Below are 20,634 nucleotides of genomic sequence, written 5' to 3' on the forward strand. Positions count from 1 at the left end.
AGACAGCTTTGAATGCTAAGGAGCACACGATTCATGGCTTCATAAATTAAATTCTCTCGGAGCTCGCATGCGTGCTGTTGGCTGCTACACTTGGTGGTGCCAGAGAGAGAGAGAGAGAGAGAGAGAGAGAGAGAGAGAGAGAGAGAGAGAGAGAGAGAGAGAGAGAGAGAGAGGGAAGGAGGGAGGAAGACAGCATGAAAATTAAAGTGGTATAGATAGATAGTGAGGTGAGTAAATAGCTTGGTAGATGGGTAGATATAAATGACGATTGATAATTAATAGACTTATTCATGCTTCTTTACAATAAAATACCTCTTATAATGTCCATAATCACTAACATCATTTACTTCATTCTTTCGTTTTGTTGGTTGAAGTATTCATTCACCCTTACTACTTAAGATGTCACTTTATTTATTGCGTTACATTTTACGTGTTTAATAATTCACTCCCTTTTATTTCCCTACAGTGTATGGTCATAATCAAACTTCGTAGTAATGGCCTTCAGCGAGCTATGCCTAACAGGTCCACCTCTCCTGAATTCTCCCTCACCACTCCACAAACCCACAACTTCTGAATCACCGGGCATTTTTTCCACCGCCTCCACCTCGTTCACTTTCCATTTTCAAAACATTTCCTCCTCTTCCTCCTCCTGGCACGGAAAATGGAGGGCACGGAGCATCACCCCCCAGAGGAACGTTTCCCCTCAGCCGTGCAGTTTACAATAAGATTTTCGTGGAGAAGAGACATTTCCATGATTAAGAGAGGCAGCAGCTTGACGGAATGGGGCTAAACCTTCCCGGGGCCATAGCTGGAGAAATGCCCTAAACACCAATTCAAGGCCGGGGCTCGAGCCTTGCAATCTCGTCCTTACTCCAGCCGCGTGCACGAGCCACAGTCCGTTCAGTCGTTGGTGGCGCCACGTCGTATCTCTGGTGGAAACTCGTATATATGTAGATAAGGGAAGCCGCCACCGCCATGATGATAGCGTAACAGTTGATGCACCCTGTTTTTATGGCTTCATAACTTAACGCACTTTATCCCCACCGCGCCGTCATCATTATCATATTCATAACGTGGTAACTCATAAGGATCCATTAAAGTCGGAGTATTATTATCTCGCCTTTGCATGGAGATTCGTAATGTTCCCTAACAGTTAGCAGGAACAGCGCAGATTTCACCCGTGTATCAAAGGCCCTGCGACACTTACCCTTCCCGGTCCCCCGCAGCTCCCGCCTCTGTTCTTCCTCTTCCTCCACCTCCTCTTCCTCATCTGGCAAGTCTCCCAGCAACCTTGGCGCCATTTTAGAGCCTCCTCGTGTCATTGCTCAAGTGTCAGTAAGGAAGTGAGTTACGCTTGGCTGCTCTAACTGGAAATACAAGACTGCAGTAAAGTTTAACTGTATGTAAGGCAAAGAATAGTGCCTTATGTCTATTTTTAGTTGTAAGTCCGTGAAAAGAATAGAAATAACTCGTGAAGTGAAGAAATATTGAGGAGAAGGAATGCTAGGTTAGTGATGATGATGATGGGGGTGGTGATGGTGAGAGGAGTGGTGATGTAGGTAAGAGGGAAGAGAAGGGGATGAGATGAGGGGAGGGAAAAGGGGAACAGGTGAGGGCCAGGGATGTCGACAGGGCAGGCAGTGTTTTGCTCCACTGATCGACAAGGTTTTCTTTTTCCCTGAATCCTGGAGTGTGAGAAATTTCCAAGTGGTGAAATTGAAATTGATGAAACGGAATTTACCATTTTTCTTGCGTGTTTGTAAGTGTTTCTCCTTGTGTGCTTTTATATTCAAAGTAAGACAATTGTGCAAGATGTTAAAGCCTCGGTCTCCACCCTCTTCATGCCAGCAGCTCGTCGCCTTTCACCAAGCGCTGCCCTCCACTCCTCCTCTATTGCCACCCGACGGCCGCTTACTGAAGATTGTCATATTAATATCATATCCTAATATAAGTTGCTGATTCTGGGGCGTTCCTCTATTTCATCTTTATAAATAATTCCTTTATAAATCACTTCTTCCTATATGAAATTATCAGACGGCAAATCGAAGCCTTTTATTAATGAAACACAATAAACTCACTCTACTGATCGAGTTGTAGGTAGAGTTTCGAAGAACCCGTGGTGATAATGCAGTGATGGCCATAAATCGAACAGCAGCTGCATTTAAGCATTCAGTTTCAAGTCCCTGGATCTACTGACAGTTCTCCAGCAAAACGTGACCATTCATAAGTGCACAGAGGGCTTAGGGTTGAGAGAAAACCAGAAATAAAAAAGAGAGGATGGTACATAACTGACCTTGACTAAAAACTTTTATAGTGACCCATTATTTATAATCTCTGTGCGTGTTTAGCAAGTGTTCGGTGATGACAAACTCTTACATGTGCTCCCAGTGACGCGCCATAAGGTCATGGAGGTTGGTCGTGGCGGACATTAACTGCCGCATGTGTTCCTGATGACAGGCATTTAGATCAACGATTGTTTGTCCTCACAGGTGCGTGAAGGAACAGGTGTTCACATTACGTATGTAAGAGAGAGAGAGAGAGAGAGAGAGAGAGAGAGAGAGAGAGAGAGAGAGAGAGAGAGAGAGAGAACGTATGTAAGAGAGAGAGAGAGAGAGAGAGAGAGAGAAATATTATAGAAAGTTGAAAAATAGGAGTCAGAGTTGAGAGATTCCTGAATTTCTCTTTCTTGAATGATAGTGTAGAGAGAAATACATTTTTGGAGAAATAAATTTCATAGAGAGAAAATAAGAGGAGGAAGGGGCAGAGTAACTCCTCGTCATTGCTTATAGTAATAAAGAGGACAATAAATGCTTTGCGAACCTACATTTCTTTCCATCTTTGAGATATAAAATAGAATTACCACGGAATCTTCATTTATAACACCTAGTCCTTGCATCTCCATCGTAAATCTAAACCCAGGCAATTCACTGATACCTTACTGCAAACTTGTAAAACGTGCTACATTGTCCTACACTGGCCTCAAGCATACTGAACACCCTCTTAAGCTACTACACCGTCCTACACTGTCCTTAAGCATACTGAACACCCTTCCCTATGTTCCTACACTGTCCTACACTATCCTTAAGCATACTGAACAGCCTTCCCTATGTTGCTACATTGTCCTACACTGTCCCTAAGCATACTGAACACATACTTCCCTATGCTGCTACACTGTCCTACACTGTTCATAAGCATACTGAACACCCTTCCCTATTTATTCTGCTACACTGTCCTCAAGCATACTGAACGCCCTTACAACAACCTGTTTCCTTGCTTCATACTTTGTGGAGCGACAGGAAATAGTAACCGTTGAGGGAGACCCACGTGGGCATCCTGCAAGTGGAGGTGCCTGGCGGCGGGCGGGGGTGTGGACATGAGACATTAGGCGTGGCGAAAGTAGTGGGCGGGTTAAGGTGGCGTGGGCGTGGGGCGTGAGGCTCAGCGCCCACCAGTCACCTGAGTGGGGAAACCGCGCCGCAAACGCACCCTAATCACAAACGCACATGATGGACGCCGCGGGAGAAGTGGCACGTTGCGGCGCGGCGACTCACGACCAACCACTCCGGCCAGGCGAGGGACGGGCTAGGCTAACCACGCGGGGTCGGCGGTGGAGTGTTGTCCGTCAGCTGTAAAGTGTGTTGTGCGCGCCACTTGACTTATTGCTGCGTGTAGGCGTGTGTGTGTGTGTGTGTGTGTTGGAGGGAGGCAGGACAGAGAGGCGGATGAAGACAGGCGCCGTGTTGGTGGCGGTGAAGTCTACCCTGAGTGTCCTGTCTTGTTATTGTTGATGGTGATGCTGATAGTTCTTCCTGTCTTCCTACCTTCCAGTCATTCTGCCTCATAAGTATTCGAGTGGGAGTCTATGCATCATTCTGTCTCCGTCTTGACCATTGTTTCTTGATTTCTTGTATTTTTTTTTTCTTTCCCAGAATTGTAGCAAATGACTCACCTTTATCCTCACTAGCTACTATCAGATACTGGTTAGAAGAAAACTCCTTATCCTCTCTGGTTGTTAATTAATAAATATACGTCTTCTCTTTGGTTAAAAACTGATAGCTGTTTTTTTTTTTTTTTTCCGAAGCAAACTGATTAGTAAAAATTATCATCCTTGTTTACCACCGATTTATCTCACTAATGAATGAGCTACGCCTTCATTGTAATATTATTATTATTATTTTTTTTTTTTTTTTGTCAGTCAGGAAATATAAGGTTTTTGTTTTTCTCGATGTTTTCTCTAATCAATTGCAGCGCAATTGACATCAATTCATTTTCTCTCACATTGGCTCAGTATCTTAATGCTGCAATTCTGACTGCCCGTGTCTCCTAAACCACTAGTTGTCTATAATGTGTATGTTGCACATAGATAACAAAATCTCGTTGTTTGAATCGCTGGATGCATATAACGCCTGCACGTGTCTCAAGCAGAATGTTATAGTAACTAATGGATTGCAAATTATTGATAGAGCTACTCCTCTTTCAGAGACTGACTCACACACGCCCAGCAGGTCTCATGTGCTGGCAGGGATGGATAGCGCCAATTCTTTGTGGTGCACGCCCTCAGTGTCCTGTGAGATCCAGACCCAAGACGTGTCTTTGGAATCCTGATCACATTCTGCAGCCACACGATATCTTGTCTGGACTTGACCAGCATATTCTTATTCTCAACAAGGATAATGAGACGGAAATTATAAAAAAAGAAAACCATTGATGCATAAACGTAGATTGATTTGTCTCCAGTTAGTGGAAATAACAAATTAAACGTTCAAGGACGTGTGATCACATCAAGTCTGAGTGGCAGAACAAATTTAACTTGAATAAATTTAATCAGAAATCATGATACATTTATATTTATTACGAAATTGAGTGTCTTCCATTTATATCATTCTTATTTTATTCTGATCACACAAACACGCTGGAAGGAGAATCGAGCAGTTTGAGTAGCACAGCGCCGCACAACGTGTGGGTGTAGCATGCGCAGGCGCCATCAACACGGCCTCAGCGACAGGCTGGGACGCGTAAGGTTTCAGAGATTAGAGACAACCCCGTAACAAAAGGGTGGTTAGCCTGTCTGAAAATCACTGTAAACTAAAATACGATGATCAGATAAGAGAGAGCACGGCTGGCTGGGCTTGATGGCGGCGGGGCGGCGGACACGGGGGGAGTCAAGGCTCTGGGAAGGTTTATGGAGCCCGTGTGGGGGTTGTGTTGCCGTGGGCAGAGCCGGGCTGAGGGATGAGCACGGGCGGCTCGGGTACCTCGCGCTGACGACCACACGCTGAGGACGCTGGAAATTAAGTTCTCAGGAAGGAAAATACATGTGTTATAAATGTTGGCTTTTTGTTCAGTGTTTGTTAAGCTTAAGAACAAATAGATGTTGAGCGAGTTCACATTATTCGTGTGTGTGTGTGTGTGTGTGTGTACAGTCAGACATCCATTCTAATGCTTCACTGTGTAGTTGGAACATACAAGGACGACATTTCCTTGCAAAGAAACACATCACACATCCCTTCCATAATCTACACAAGCACTGCAAACATATATTATAATGATCATGCTTAAGATAAAATCCTGCAGCATGTAATATTGGATTTAGTATCTTTACATCACCACTGTTATTGTATTGCTACCTGAAGATACACAACACATTCAAAAAAATAAATATATAAACAATCTTGAAAACGAACATCAATGGAAGACAAAACAAAGAAGTTGCCGAGGAAATCAAGACAACAATTAGAATCCGCAAGTACTGATACGTTCACTTCGCTCTTCTAAAGTCACTTCCAGTATTTCATAAGGAGGAAAGAAGATGACATATTATTCTTTTGTTGGTTTACTGTTGGACGAGGAGTCTGTGTGCACTTACTCCCGTCATCACTGGAGGGCCGAGAGACGCGAGTTAATGACAGTGTCGGCGTCCCATCCTCCTCTAACAGTCGTATATTCTTTTATTCATGACCCCTCCATTGGCGCTCTATATTTAAAAGTGGAGGTTTTCTGTGTATCTCTGCCTAATTAATTTTTACCAACTTCCGATGACTTGCACTATTTCAACGAATTGCAAATATGACAATTTTTCTTCATGATCCTTTTTTTTTTTTTTTTTTTTTTTTGTGAGAGGCAATGAAGAGCAGATGTTTTGATAATTGATTAGTCTCCTTTACTCGTGGAAAGGAGAAAACTGTCAGCACCACCACATCAAACGCCCCCTCCCCATCACCACCGCTACCACCCTGTGACATTATACAAAGCGAAACAAGGGCGTCACCACCTCTGTTCCCACTACCTCCAACCTCTCCCTTCCCTCACCATCACCACCGCCACCAGTGATATTATACAAAGTGAAACAAGGGCGTCACCACCTCTGATCCCACTACCTCCAACCTCTCCCTTCCCTCACCATCACCACCACCACCACCACCACCACTATCCATGCTGTATGAGTAAGAGTGTTAACATTACACGGGCTACGCGAGAGAAAAGTAGTAACATTGTACTACTTGATATCCTCAGAAGCCCAACATCTACCGAAAGTGTCTATAAATCAGCTGGGTATCTATTGCAAAAAAAAAAAAAAAAAAAAGAAAAATAAAATTATCTGACCTGATCTTAATTCTTAAACCCACAAATTAAATATCAGTTAAGCAAAAAAGTGGCCAGACTCTCGGACGCTCAGGAGCTGGACTCACTCAGCCCATGCAAGCGGCGAGTGTTGGAAGCGGCCACCAGACTGCCAGGAAGGTTATGAGTAATCTTCCGTGTAATTACTGAGGTCAGAGGGCGCTGAGTGTTCGCATGGGCCCGAAACGCACGCCACACGACCCTTCTCCTCCTCCTCCTCCTCCTCCTCTCGTAACACTTAACCAGCGCAGATTTCTAAAGCTGTTGATTGCGCTGATAATGGCCGTAATCTTAGCGAAAAATAAACTGCTGTTCACCACCACCACCGCCAACCAACAATATTTTTTTTCTCTCCCTTCCCCCCCCCCTCTCTCTCTCTCTCTCTCTCTCTCTCTCTCTCTCTCTCTCTCTCTCTCTCTCTCTCTCTCTCTCTCTCTCTCTCCTGCGTTTAGTTATTCGCTACAAGTCTCCTCCAATTTTCTGTTTGCCGAAGCTCTTTTCTTTTCTCTCCTCGTCGAGCTAAGTTTTCGAGTGGTTCCATCGGGAGCGATGTAGAGGTGCACTAAGGTGATGCCGCAAGCGTTGATCCAGAACACAAGCGTCGCACAGTCACCGTCGCCTCCCCACCACACGCCCCGTCTTCGAGCACTCACGCACGATGGCGCAAAACACCCTAATAATCGACACCCGGTCACGCGGAGTAAGTGAGGGGGAGGCGCTCATGCCCCGACCATCTTTCAAGTGCAATTTCCAGCATATAAACCATCTAACATAAATGAGCGCACACATGCTATTAGGTGAGCTCTTATGTACACAGGTGTTGCCTCTCTCACACACCCACCGTGAGATGCACACACGCACGCACGCTAACAACATACCAATCTTCCTCGTCCGCCGCTAAATCTAGCACCCTCCGATCCTCCTTTAATAGTTAATTTACGTGCTGAAAACCAAACCCACGCAGTCACTCAATCACCTATAAACAAGCTTGAGAAATTAGCAGCTGACTCGCCATCAGGTGCGGGCGAGGAGGAGGCGCCGCGGCGGGCCTGCCATGCCCTTGTGGTCCTTCCTTCTCTCGCCCTGCAGCGGCGGTGATGGTCGCGGCGTGTCTTCAATTACAGTATTTGTTGCACTTTGTTTGCTCACAGGACGCCCCCTGTAGTCAGTGCCCAGCCCTGCCTGAAGGAGGGGCCGGGCTGGGAGCCAGAACACACCCACAGACGAGTTTGGGGAAGCGCGAAATTCCGTATTGCAAGAGGCCATTTTTGTGATACTCAAAGAGGGTGGGATACGCCTCCGTGTTCCTCCCATCTCGTTTCATCCTCATCGCGGGGAAGAGGGACACGGTCTCTGGGCGGAGGCTTCACTCTGTAGCTTCTTCCTGGGCGGCATCCTCGCTGCAGTTCCCTCAAGGTGTGTGTTGACCAATATGATTAATGTTTCTCCTTATTTGATCCACGTTCAGTTTCAAATATCTTCGCTACGGCTGAGGCGATGTAGCTTGGAAATTTTTGATCACTGAGAACTTCAAAGCTAAAAATAATAACGTACGAGATTCTGGTTTGGTCAATGTCGCTCACACTGAGGCGAATGAGGGAGGAGCTGGCGTGGCCGCGGAGACCAGAAGGCGCTCAGGTGTGACAAGGCTTGTAACGCGCTGGAAACACTTTGTACTTGATGACAGACCATTAGCTCTCGAATTAGGCGAGAAAAATAACTGGGAATAGATAGTGGTTGTGTGTGTGTGTGTGTGTGTGTGTGTGTGTGTGTGTGTAGCAGTTCTTGCCTAGCTTCGTAGCATGAAAGAGGAATATAATGGGAGCGCCTTATATTATCGAAAATACATTGGAAATACAAATATAACTTAGTCACTTAGCATTTAGTGAAACAGAAACGTGGTTGTATATTAAACGATGAAACTTTAATTTTGAGGGAAGAAACAATACTATGAATTCAAGATACCAGCACTATACTACCTATGGCCGCTACTCGCCCCCCATCCGCTCAACACACACCTCGCGCCTTCCTTTCTCTCGCCTCTTTGTCACGCCCTCAGGAAAGCGGGGCGTCATCGCTTCCCCGCGTCTGAGATAACGATATTCAGCAATGACGCCACTAACCCGTTATGGCTTGTGCGGGAAGGCTGGGGCGGCGGGGAGAGGAGGCAGCGCCGTCGGCTTGTTTAGATGTGATGGGCGGCGGGGGAGTCGTGCAGGGAAGCGGTCGGCCCGAGAAATAACCCGACGCAACCAGATGCCTTGATGGTGTTCAGGACTTTTTTTCCCCTGCACCACCACCAGCACCACCACCACTGCGGTCCACTCGTTGTGTTCAGCTGGTGGTGACGAGGTTTATGGAGCACCAGAGTTTTCCGCTCGAGAGGTGATGCTTCCTGATGCGTTCTTGTCCTCTACGTGTTGTTTGCGTCTGTCGTTGCGCTGTGTTGTGCTGGGGGGCGGTGATGCATGTGCCGGACCCCTGCTGGCAGTGAGCCGGGCGAGCGAGCAGCCCCTCCATGCCTTGAAGAGGTGCTGGCAGTCCTGTGCAGCCACTACTCAGACTTCTGGGAGAGGGACGAAATGCTGTGAACCAATTCCAGACAAATAGGAATCACACCCGCACTCAATTCCTTTTTATATTCTCTTATTTACTTAACCCATATTTGTAGAATTTAGGTGCCAAGAGCCGCGCCAACCACCACATTTATTCGTTCGCTCACCGCGCCTTTCGTCCCCATCAAGAAGGCGCCCTCACACGCGCACTGAACGCTGCATTCAGGGAGGGTCTGCGCGCCCCCACTCTGGCAAGACACTTATTGAATGTCATTCCAAGTTATTGCGTGAATTCATCCCCTGCCTGGCCGAGTCGTTCCCAAGAGACAAATCAGAGGAAGCGATGGACCGATGCGCTCAAAAAGGCAGGAATACAAATTGGAAAATCTTTGGCTACGGTTTGGGCCGCTGAGCCTCCGGGAGAAAATGGCTGCTGATAAGACCGAGGTCGGGGGCGTGGGTGGCTTGTGGGGCGTAGGAGTGGGCGTGGAGAAGGGCCAGGCAGGCAGTGTTCCTTGTTGGCCCGTGTCTGTTTTTACGTGCGTGTGTGGAATTACAAGTATCGGTTTGTCTTATTTCTCCAGGGCACCGCGTCCGAGCGAATTTTCCCGCCTTATTCCCGCGCGATGGATAAGTTTCCGTGAAGTGTAAATGTTATTGCGTCTTTTCTTTCCCTCCTTCCTTTCTCCTCAAGTCGACGCGAAGCAAATATGGAGACGCTTTCTGTTTCTCTACATTGGGTCGCGATCGGAGGTCACGTGTGTGCGATGCGCTATCTGGCGGTCACTCACGCCACGTGCTGTATTGTGGTGCTGGACTTGCCTGCCCCTGTCTCCCTTCTTCTTTGTTTATCTCTTCTTTCCCTTCCCTTGTGTTCACTGCCCCTATCTTCCTTTCTCTTCCGTTATCTCTCTTTCCCTTCCTTCACCTCCGTTTCTCTTCCTCTGTCTCTTTTTTCCTGCCTCTCATCTCTTTATCTCCCTTTCTTTTCCGTTATCTCTTTTTTTCCTTCATTCGTCTCTGTTTTCTTAGTTCTCTGTCTCTTTTTCCTTCCTTTCATCTCGCTTTCATTCCTCCCAGATCTCTTTTTCTTCCCTCTGTCTCTCTTTCACTCACTCAGTCTTCCTTTCCCTCCCTCTACTCGTAACTCCTTTTCTCCTTCCTTCAACTCTTTTCTCTCCATCTGTCTCCCTTTTCCCTTCCTTCATTTCCCTTTCTCTAAATTCCCCATTCTTTCCCATCTTCCATTCCTCTTTCCTTCCTTCCATATCGCTTTCACTCCCTCCATTTCCTTTTCCCTCCTTCCATCTGCCTTTCCCTCCCTCGATTACTCTCTCCCTCCTTCGCTTCCTTCGCCCCTCGTCCTTATGAAAGATCAAGAATATTTTGATCCTTTGGTTTTATACAAGGCAGCGTTTCCTTACTCTCCTTCATTAAGACTGAAACACGTCTAAGAGTATCGGTATTGAACATCAAAGGGATTAGAGAAGTTGATTATACCTTGATTTTCTATTCCTCTCTGTGGTATACTAGTTCTGATAGGTTATTTCTCCATTTACCTTTTATTTTAATTTCTAGTTTGACCGTTTTATTCGTGGTGCAGCGCCCCTCGTCGCCCACCCAAAGTGTACCTGAAGACTAACGTGTGTGGGGTGAGTTAGGATTAGTATGGACAGGTGGGTGTGGATGGGGGTGAGGTATATAGAGCATTGGTGGGTAGGGGGATGGGTGTGGATTTCATGAAGGAATAATGTCCTTCTATTTGTGAGCGATGACTCGTGTTTTGTTATACTTGTTCAGTGAAATTGAAAAATTATATTAGTTACCCTCCACTAAATTATAGTTAACTGAATTTGATGCGAGGCTTCAGGGAGCACCCTCCCACACTTTCAGGGTGAACAAATAAAAGTTCTGTACTTGTTAAAACTTGTATTTTCCAACAATCGAATTTACAATTATGAAAGAAAAATCATGTATTTAAAAGATTGGAAGTCTCAAAATTAAGTCGTTGGGAAAGTTCTGCATTTTTGGAAGTACAGCACATGTAACCGAACCGTTAGATTAGCATGTGACAGAAAATTTTGTATCTCCAAACTTATTTCCATGTGCCTTGTGTCCGCAGCGCGTCCCCTACAAACACGTCCCATGGGGCTGGACAGCCCGCGCCGCCCTGGTGGCCTGTCGTCCCTTTAGTGTTTGTGGTAAATGTATTGTGGAACACTCAGGGAGGACAACCCTCTCCGGATTTGCATCATTTATAAAGGTGGTGAGCGGGCTTGCGGCCATCTGACCACAGATTGGGAGGGGAGCCTTGGCGGCCCCGGGGACTGAGGCAGCAGCGGCACCAGGCGCTGCTCAGGCTCCGAGGCTTGCGGGGTGGCTTCCTCTGTCTTAAGAAATTTTGTTTAAAGGGAAAACAATTGATTGTTTTCTATTGCTAGTCAACTGATTCTCTTATTTGTTTCTTAAATGAAATTTTGCTAATGTTTGCTAACGTTTTATCTACTAGTGCGCTTAGAATTACACTCCATTGCCTGTGAGTCAGTCATTCGTGTCACATCAGAAAGAATATTCACTGAAAAATAATCTAGTATAGTGTGAATCTCAAAACTTTATAAAAGCTTATTTCTGTAACTGAATAGAATTACTTGATTATCAGGAAGCTTTCCAGAGACAAGCATCAGTGGCCGACAGTAATGGTGTCCTTGTTGAGCATTTCGTGTTCACCAGGTCATGACGATGCAATGTTGGAGCGTATTATGCATTGCTTACCTCCCCACCACCAAGGCTGCCACGGTGTGATGATTTCTTACTGCGAAGCGATTTCCCTGCCAGTTCACGATACAAAGACAAAACGCTCACTACTCAGTATTTTAATTTTAAGGAGTTTTCGCTATGTGCATGTGGTAGCTGTTGCTACAACGCACACCTCCACCCCCTCTCGCCGCACGACAAGGTGACGAACTACTGTGGCGAATACATTGTCCTCTAGGTCCACCAGTGAAATGCTGATAATGGGTGATTTGCGAACACCTCTCGTTACTTTTTGACCCTCTGACACTAGGTATTAATAATGGAAGCAGATCATTTATACACATGCCTATGGTGGAAACACACAAGCTCCCATCTCCTTATCAGATATCCAGTGTATAGCAGCCACTAACAATAGTGACATAATAATTACCTGCTAATGAAGCAACTGGTAGCTACATATTGAGGTGTTCTCACTAGTTTCCTTCACCTTTCTTTCTCATTCTTGCTTTGTTTTGTTTATTCCTACTCATCCCTGCGCTCATTCTTCAAGTCAGCACTCATTTCTGCTTCATCGATTTTCTCTCTCTCTCTCTCTCTCTCTCTCTCTCTCTCTCTCTCTCTCTCTCTCTCTCTCTCTCTCTCTCTCTCTCTCTCTCTCTCTCTCTCTCTCTCTCTCTCTCACATAGATCTTCATACAATATCAGGATTCTTTTTAATTCGTATGGAAAACTTAAAATATTTGGATATGGAGGCACTGGCCATAATATTGATAGTCTATACGTTTCACAAGTTTACCATCCACTTTCGTTTTCTACGATCAACGACCTTAGAAAACGAAAAATTCTCACGTAAACTTAACCTTAGCACACAAAAGTAAAAGTGGCTGGTTTAACATTTTTTTTTATTTATGAATGAACACTGCAGAGATTTTGTGTATGTTGGGGATAGAGGGAAAAGGTAAATGACTGGCCTTCTTATAATCAGATGTAGTGGTTTAGACATATCGAGAGGAGAGACGAGGAGTGTGTAGGGATGTGGATGCTGGAGTAGACGAGTGTGGGAATGAGGATGCTGGAGATGAATCTGACAGGAGAAAGAAACGAAGACTAAGAGAAGATTTTTACGTCTTTTGCTCTTAGTCAGTGCCTTCATTACCTTGATAAATAGATAGATAAATAAATGATTTTTTTTTTTTAGCCAAACATTATCCGAACATCTCCAAACTGAGACACCGGAAAGAATATTTGTCAAATTCCTCAGTCATGAAATTAGAAGTACTACGAAAAATAACAAGTACATACATACTCGTACAACATACAGCTCTTAGTCATTATATGTTAGACTACTGAGTTTTACCACTGTCTTTTCCTTTTATTTTCTGTCTCTCATCATGTCCTGTCTCCCTCCACGCTAATTGATAGAACAGACATGTTTCAGCTGTAGAAAAGTGTGTGTGTGTGTGTGTGTGTGTGCCTCGACGTATTCCAAAGTGGCTGAAGAAAAAAAAACTTTATTTCGTGACATCAATAAAAAAGAAAAAATAAGTCAGACAGGTTTGTGCAATGAGCAGTGGAGCGAGGCTAGTGGATACGTGGAGCAGTACAAGGAAGTGTGTGAGCGAACAGGAACAGAGCTTTGATAACAATGCTATTCACCAGAACAGAAACACAGTTCCGCCCCTCCCGGAAGCTTTCATCCTGTTACTGACGATACGTGATCCTGATATCTCTTGAGACTCCACCAGCCAGGCGTGTTACGTTTAGAGCGCTACCAGGTCGGATGTCTGCTGCACCTACTCGACTTTCCATCTAACAAGGACAAGGGGATCAACACCAATGCACATAGCAGCAGGTAAAGAACTTGTGATGAAATACTTCAGGCTTTTTATAGAGTATTAATAGACGGTTTAGTGTCTGTTGGTGTGGCATAAAACGAGACGATTTCAGCTTCTGACCTGGAAAAGTTAGGTGAAGTTTAATCTCCATTTTCACTGTTCATTCGTATCGCTGCACTAAGTTTGGTCCCGAGAGAGATTGTGAACAAGCCCAGAAGCCTCAAGATAAAAGATACTGTGATGAACATTGTATGCAACCACCAATCCTGACCAATCCTGCCGTTCTCTCTCTACCCTTAAAGTCCATTCTACCCTCTTTTCCAAGACGTGGTGTTTTGCTCTTATTTGCAAAGGCTGGTATTATTACTTTATATGTACATAGCCAAGCCTGGGGAACAGACACGATAAAAATACTGTGCAGAGCAAGGAAGGGAAGTACAAAACACTACTACTCTTAGTCTCCTTCATTTTACCTTAGATTTCCAAAACCTGATGCGTTGCTTTTACTTGTAGAGACTCGTGGTATTAATTAACGTACAGCCAAACCTGGAGGCGCAGACACGACAAAAATTCACTATAAATCAGTAAAATAAGTCTAAAATACAGTGTTTATTCGTAGTGAAAATGCCTTAACTCCACTTGGATTGAACAGTGAAGCACAAACTGAATGTTACAGGTTGTAATTATGTTCCTACGAGAGAAGTTTCTCAACCGCGCTATTTCTTCCTATGACAGTGTGGGTGTTGGTGGTGGTTGTGGGTGTGGCGGTGGGTCTGACTGTCTTGTGCTTCCTGTTTACAAGATGTTGTACAAAACGGCGATTACCATGCAAGGTGGGTCTCTCTCTCTCTCTCTCTCTCTCTCTCTCTCTCTCTCTCTCTCTCTCTCTCTCTCTCTCTCTCTCTCTCTCTCTCTCTCTCGTGTGTGTGTATTTGTTTTTTATATCTCTGCGTTCATACACTTATTTAATCATTTATTTAATCTATCTATTTATCTACCCTACACACTCCTCTCATCACCAGCAACACAGTACCAGAAGTAACATCACTCACTGCACATGTTCACAAGTCTTATCATTACAGAAACGCGCCCCAAAAATTCCCCCAAGAAAATTTCACAACTCTGACGACCAGCCACCTTCCTCTCCCAGACCAGACACCCACGTGTGGATCAGCTCCCTTCAGCAGAGCATGTACCCTCAGCTGCTCCCCAAGAAGCTTCAGCACCCACCTCAGGATAAAAAAAATGAAGACGAAACATTTTTTGAAGATGATGACTATTTGAGCAGTGATCACTACAGTGTTCCATGTACTTCAACCCATAATCCTCATGAAGACATGCTGCCTCACTCCCCTTCCTTGTATGAAATACCCATGCCCCTGTCATCCTCCCAATGTAACACTTCCCTGACTCCGATATCCCTGCAGACTCAAGGCGACAAGTCCAGCACTCTCAGGCTCATTCCTCCCGCAGGCAGTGACATGTCCTATTCATGTGAAGAAATGCCAACTATCAGCATCTACTCAACTGCTTCCTCTTTGATGCCAATAACCAAAAAGTTTGCCGTGTGTGCACAGGAAGCCGGAGAGGGAACTTCCACAGGGGATCACGTGCAGACGCTCCGACGCCCTGGACACTGTCAGCAAGACAAGGATAAACGCTTCACGATGGTAAAGATGAAGCTACCCAACCTAATGCTTATGAAGATTAAAGTGAAGATGGACGAATGAGGCGCGGAAGAGAGTGATGGCGGTGATGGAGGAGGGGAGACTGCATGACATAACTGAATAAATCTGATATGACTCTTAGTTATCCTGAAGCATTAACTCTACGTTTCTATAAAGGTGACGTGAGTGACGAAAATGGAAGTGGAGGAGGTGGAGGGTCTTGCAGTGAAACCCTTCCATATTTGATCATTGTTTTTTGTTTTGCTTTTATCTATGTATTAATGGTTGCTTATCTTGTTCAGTACTTCGTCGACCAGATGAACAAAGCGGACATAGACATGATAGGTCATGTTCTGTACAAATAGACGGACATAGTAACAGAATGACAACCTAGAGATAGTAAAATTAAGACAAGGCAGGAAGAGGAAGAGACGAAGAGATGAGATGAGGAGTCTAGTTAGGCAGTGATGGAATAGGAGAAGGAATAGAGGTATTGGAGAAGTGGAACCAGTGGAGCTATAAAGGTGATGGTGATGTTAATGAGGGTGATTATGTTGATATAACCTATGATCTTAATCTTCTTTAGTGTACTTTTAAAGCTCTCTGTGGCCATAATTTTGCCTTATGCTTCATAGAATTTTGATATTAGCAGAACTGTTAGAGGATAACTGGCTTAGTAAAGATATCTATAAAGTTAGTCAAGCTGTACTCGGCTCCTGTTAATCTATAATGTAAGTGCACGTTCTCAAACTGCTTTGTATTATGTAACGAATTCAGTAATTAGGCCGTTTGTGCTGAGTTATTAGGGAGCTTGAAAAGATTAGGCAAATTTATGGATGGGGGTGATGGGTAGAAATATGTAGGTGTGTTTCATACAGGGACTGCCACGTGTAGGCCTGATGGCTTCTTGCAGCTTCCCATATTTTCACATGTTATGATTGTGAAGTGGTAATTAATCTCAGAGAGAAAGAGAGAGAGAGAGAGAGAGAGAGAGAGAGAGAGAGAGAGAGAGAGAGTATACTATATATGTCCTAGGAAAAAAATAATACATATGTTATAGTAACTCATATAGCAGGTTTCTTGATTCCGCCGCCTCACTCTTTTATAGTTACTGATACAAGACCATTTTCTTCGCGAATGTCAGGACAGAAGATGGAGAAAAGATGGGTAGCTTATGTATTTTAACAGAGGCTCCGTCTTTTTCAGTCATTTTCTGCGCGCGTGCGTCAGGACAGAAGATGAAAGAAAGATGGGAAGCTTGTATCTTATGTACCTTCTTGATTTTATCCATAGCCAGTATTTCATCAGTCTCTAATTGAAGTTACTGTGATTTTTCAAGAGTGTATGATTCTAGTCTTACTTTAACAAGGTTACTGTAATGTCAATAGGAAAAAAACGAACATAAAAACCTAACTAATAATATCTGTGGGCATTTAAGAACTGTCTTGTTGAGGTGATAAAGCGTGACAATGTAAGCTCATGGTTCAGTTAAAGGCACGGGAAGAAATCATAATGAAATGGGTGCTCTGCTCAGTGTCTTGTAGAAGTTCTCGAGCAGGAACACTTAAGGCGGCTTCTGGATAACAACTTTAATCACACTCTTTTGAGGAAATGACACCTTCAGTGGGCCTTCTTTTATAGTCTTTCTGTTGTCCTAGGCCAGAATCATCTCTAACATAACAAAATGACGTGAAAATATTTAAAACAACGAAATTTGATGTTAGGTGGGAATGAAGTATTCATAGTTTCACTTTCCCGTAATGACATTGTATATTGCTTGTGATGTTTATGCTTAAGTGCTTAATAAAACCATCACAATTTTGAGTTATTTGATTGTATAAATAATTATAGTATCGTTGCGTATCTAATTAATCTCAATTTAGTACCAGCTATAATCCCCCAACAGATATATTGGCCCATGCGTTGGTGTTATGATAACTCTAAAGACTTTAATAGAAAAAAAAATTGATAGATAAAAAAGAAATTAAGTAAAAGAGCTGAAAACCCTTGATATGTTGAGAACCCGTCGTATTAAAACACCATGACTTGTGCTCACTGTATTTAATCCTTCCTTGCCCTCCAGCTTCTGTCACTCAACTTTCTACAGCGTTTCTAAGACAGATCAACCTTCAGATATTTTTTGCATCATACCACAATTCCCTCAAGCTGGCAGGACGCGAGGAAAGAATACTTTGGTAATGGAGAGTATCTGGAGCGTATAATCACAACAGTGGCGCAACGTAATCCAATCTCATACTTGTTGCAAATACTTAATGTGCTAATAGCATTGTATTCTAGTTAGTATATAATGTCTCTGTTGTAAATGTAGTCTGAGTAATTCTTCTGCCTTTTGTCTTGGTAAAGAGAATATAAGGAAATTATCAGCTGTTTCACCCAGAGTACTGTCCAAGATTATTGTATACTTGTGTGAAGTGGGATGCCGTTCTAAACATGACATGACATTCACATGACTTGATTATAATGATTCCTTCACTGTGTGGTTTTGAACTGCTTTCTTGAGGGATTGGCACTTTCAAGGAACACTGTTATTTCATCAGTTTCGTTACCGTTGACTGGAGCTCATCATACATCAAAATAACAATAACAGTGAAATAAAGTAAGAAAATAATACATTTCAGATAAATACATTAAAATTAATCATAATGTAATACTTCCAACAACATACGCATTTTTTTTTTTTTTTTTTGAAGAGATAAAATAAAACAATCTTGAAGCAGAACAAAGAGGTAAAAGTGACGGCCAAGTTAACATCCACAATAGAACAGCAGTAGTATATCAATGACCAATAGTAGAGTCACGCACCCCGAGATTGTATGTGTGTGTCTGTATGGGTGTGTGTGTGTGGGTGTGGCTGTGGGTGTGGATGTGGGTGTGGGTGTTAGTACCATACCATACATTGACCAGACCAACAGGAAAACTTTGCTGTATATCACTCGGGTGAACTGAAGAGCGTGAGGAGGTAAGCAATGAGACGGACGTGTGTGGTCCCAAGTTTCCCCTTATTAACAGTAAACAATGCAGTGAGTTGTTTCGGCTGCATTAAGGATGTTGAGATGGCAATGACCCCGTTTCTGTTGCTTCTTCGCTTGTTGGTGTTTGTTTTATTCTTATTTATATTCTTTTCTTCCTTTCTTTTCTTTTCTTTTTTTTTTTTTTTCTTCGTCTTCGCTACCACCACCTCCATTTTCTTTGTCGTTTTCCTGATGTCTTTTTCCTTTTCTTCTCTCCACTGTATTTCCTTCCATTCTTTTTTAGTTCTGCTTCAATTTTATCTCTCCATCTCGATTTGTAGCCCCCAGATCTCTCAACAATCATTTCTAGGCTCATTTTAATAGCTGGTTCCTCATGTCTTCTTACTCTTCTCGCTCGTTGCTGCTGCGCTCTGAATTAGGTAAGCAGTTCAAGCCACCGTGAAAGGAATGGGTTGGTATATACTATAATTCATACGTTAAGTAATTGTGGGTCAGTACTGATAAACGTATTTTTACAGTTACGTAAAGGGAAATATAGAAAGATAAATACTGTGGTTTCTTACCCATTTCTAGCTTATTATTTAAAAGTTCTACCGATTACTAATAAGATTTAATAACCAAATTACCGATCACTAATAAGATTTGATATTGCAAAGTTGGACTAGCAAACTATATACGAGTACAAAGGAGTATCATATGAATATTTCCTGACTTTATTAAATTTACCAACACGAAACGATACGTATTGCGGAGGTCAACAAATAATTATGTGAACGGTTACATAGTTAAGGTTGGGCAGTTAGAAATGGTCAGATATTATTACGTAAAGCACTAAAGTTGTCGTTGGTGTGTTATACGAGAGGGAGTGTGTGCAGCAGGGAGTGTGTCGCCAGAGGAGTGTGGTAGTAGAGTGTATATCAAACATAATGAGGTGGTATGTGGCCGACCATCAGGTGATAATGTCGGGAACTGTTCCTTGGTGATTCATAGTTACCTTCTTTATTATTCTTTTTTTTTCATATATTTTTGTTGATTTATTATTGCTCTCGTTCTTTCCTTTCTTCGTTCCTTCTTTCCCTCATTTATTCATCCATAGCTTTCTTCCCTCCCTGCCATCATTCATACATTAATTAATTCATTCATTCACCTATTTAGTCAGTCAGTCATCTAATCCTTCCTTAATTTCTTCTTTCCGTCATGCACTCCTCGCTCCACATCAGAATCTCATCGTCAACATTATCTCATGATACCTCCTCTCTCTCCTCCCATTATGCGAGGCAGAGGGTCTACCACACTGACTACACTGAAAGGAAACCCGCAGCCCCACTGAGTGCACCTACATTCTATGCTAGCCACTACAGATAGCATAGTTGTCACCACGTATTCTTGGTTTACACAGGTGGTTACTTATTCAGTGGAGTGTTCCTGGAAAGATGCGTGTACGTAAAGAGGATGTGACTGAAGAAAATGTATATGACAGATCTGCTTTGAATTCTGTGTAGGTATGCAGGAGAGTAATTCACTTTTTTTCATTGCAGGTTTTGTCTTAATTATTTGTACGTTCCTTTTTTCTTTCTCTGTTTTAATTTTTTTTTTTTTTTTTGTATCTTAGTTTCATGTAATTCTTTTCTTTTAAAATACTTTGAATTTATTTGTCATTATCTCACCTTTTATACAATTATTTCTTTTAAAAATAATCATTTGAATATTTTTTTATATAAACTTCACTGCCTTTTATATATATTCCTGTATTTTTTATGTACTGATGTTTTCTTTTCCTTTTCATAATAATCTTAATCTTTTCGATATAATTTTCAGACCATTATTGTACAACTGTATGTCAATAAACCATGTAACGTGAAGAGCAATAGAAGAGCGAGTTAACTCTTACCAAGGGAGTAAGAAAACCACCGCTGGACAAAGAATTGATTACCTAACCTTGAGACACCTGATGGCATTCTTAGAGGTACATACGTGTTCTTGCTCAGCACACGTTCAGTATTTTATGAGTTACTCCTAATAATACTTTAGACATTACTATATTACTCTATATGAACAAACCATTTTAATTTTAATATAAACCAGTGGTATAAAGATAAGTGTAAAAAGATGAAGGTTATTGAAAAAAAAGAAATTGTCAAGGAGTGAGAGACTTAGGGTATATTTTGCAGATCACATTAATTCTTCCTCTTCCTCAGCTTATAAAGAGA

General features: G+C 43.1%; 1 protein-coding gene across 1 annotated transcript in view; it reads left to right on the forward strand.

Moving 5' to 3' along the window:
- LOC135100059 (uncharacterized) overlaps positions 1–17,252 on the forward strand; it is a 55,677-nt gene extending 38,425 nt beyond the window's left edge. The window contains exons 2-3 of the mRNA XM_064002942.1: positions 14,500–14,597; positions 14,847–17,252. Of these exons, the coding sequence (XP_063859012.1) occupies positions 14,955–15,494 (540 nt within the window). The 5' untranslated portion in view covers positions 14,500–14,597; positions 14,847–14,954 and the 3' untranslated portion in view covers positions 15,495–17,252. The remainder of the gene's footprint in view (positions 1–14,499; positions 14,598–14,846) is intronic.
- The last annotated feature ends 3,382 nt before the right edge of the window (positions 17,253–20,634 follow it).

Source organism: Scylla paramamosain, chromosome 4, assembly GCF_035594125.1.
Source record: "Scylla paramamosain isolate STU-SP2022 chromosome 4, ASM3559412v1, whole genome shotgun sequence".
Taxonomy (NCBI): Eukaryota; Metazoa; Arthropoda; class Malacostraca; order Decapoda; family Portunidae; genus Scylla; species Scylla paramamosain.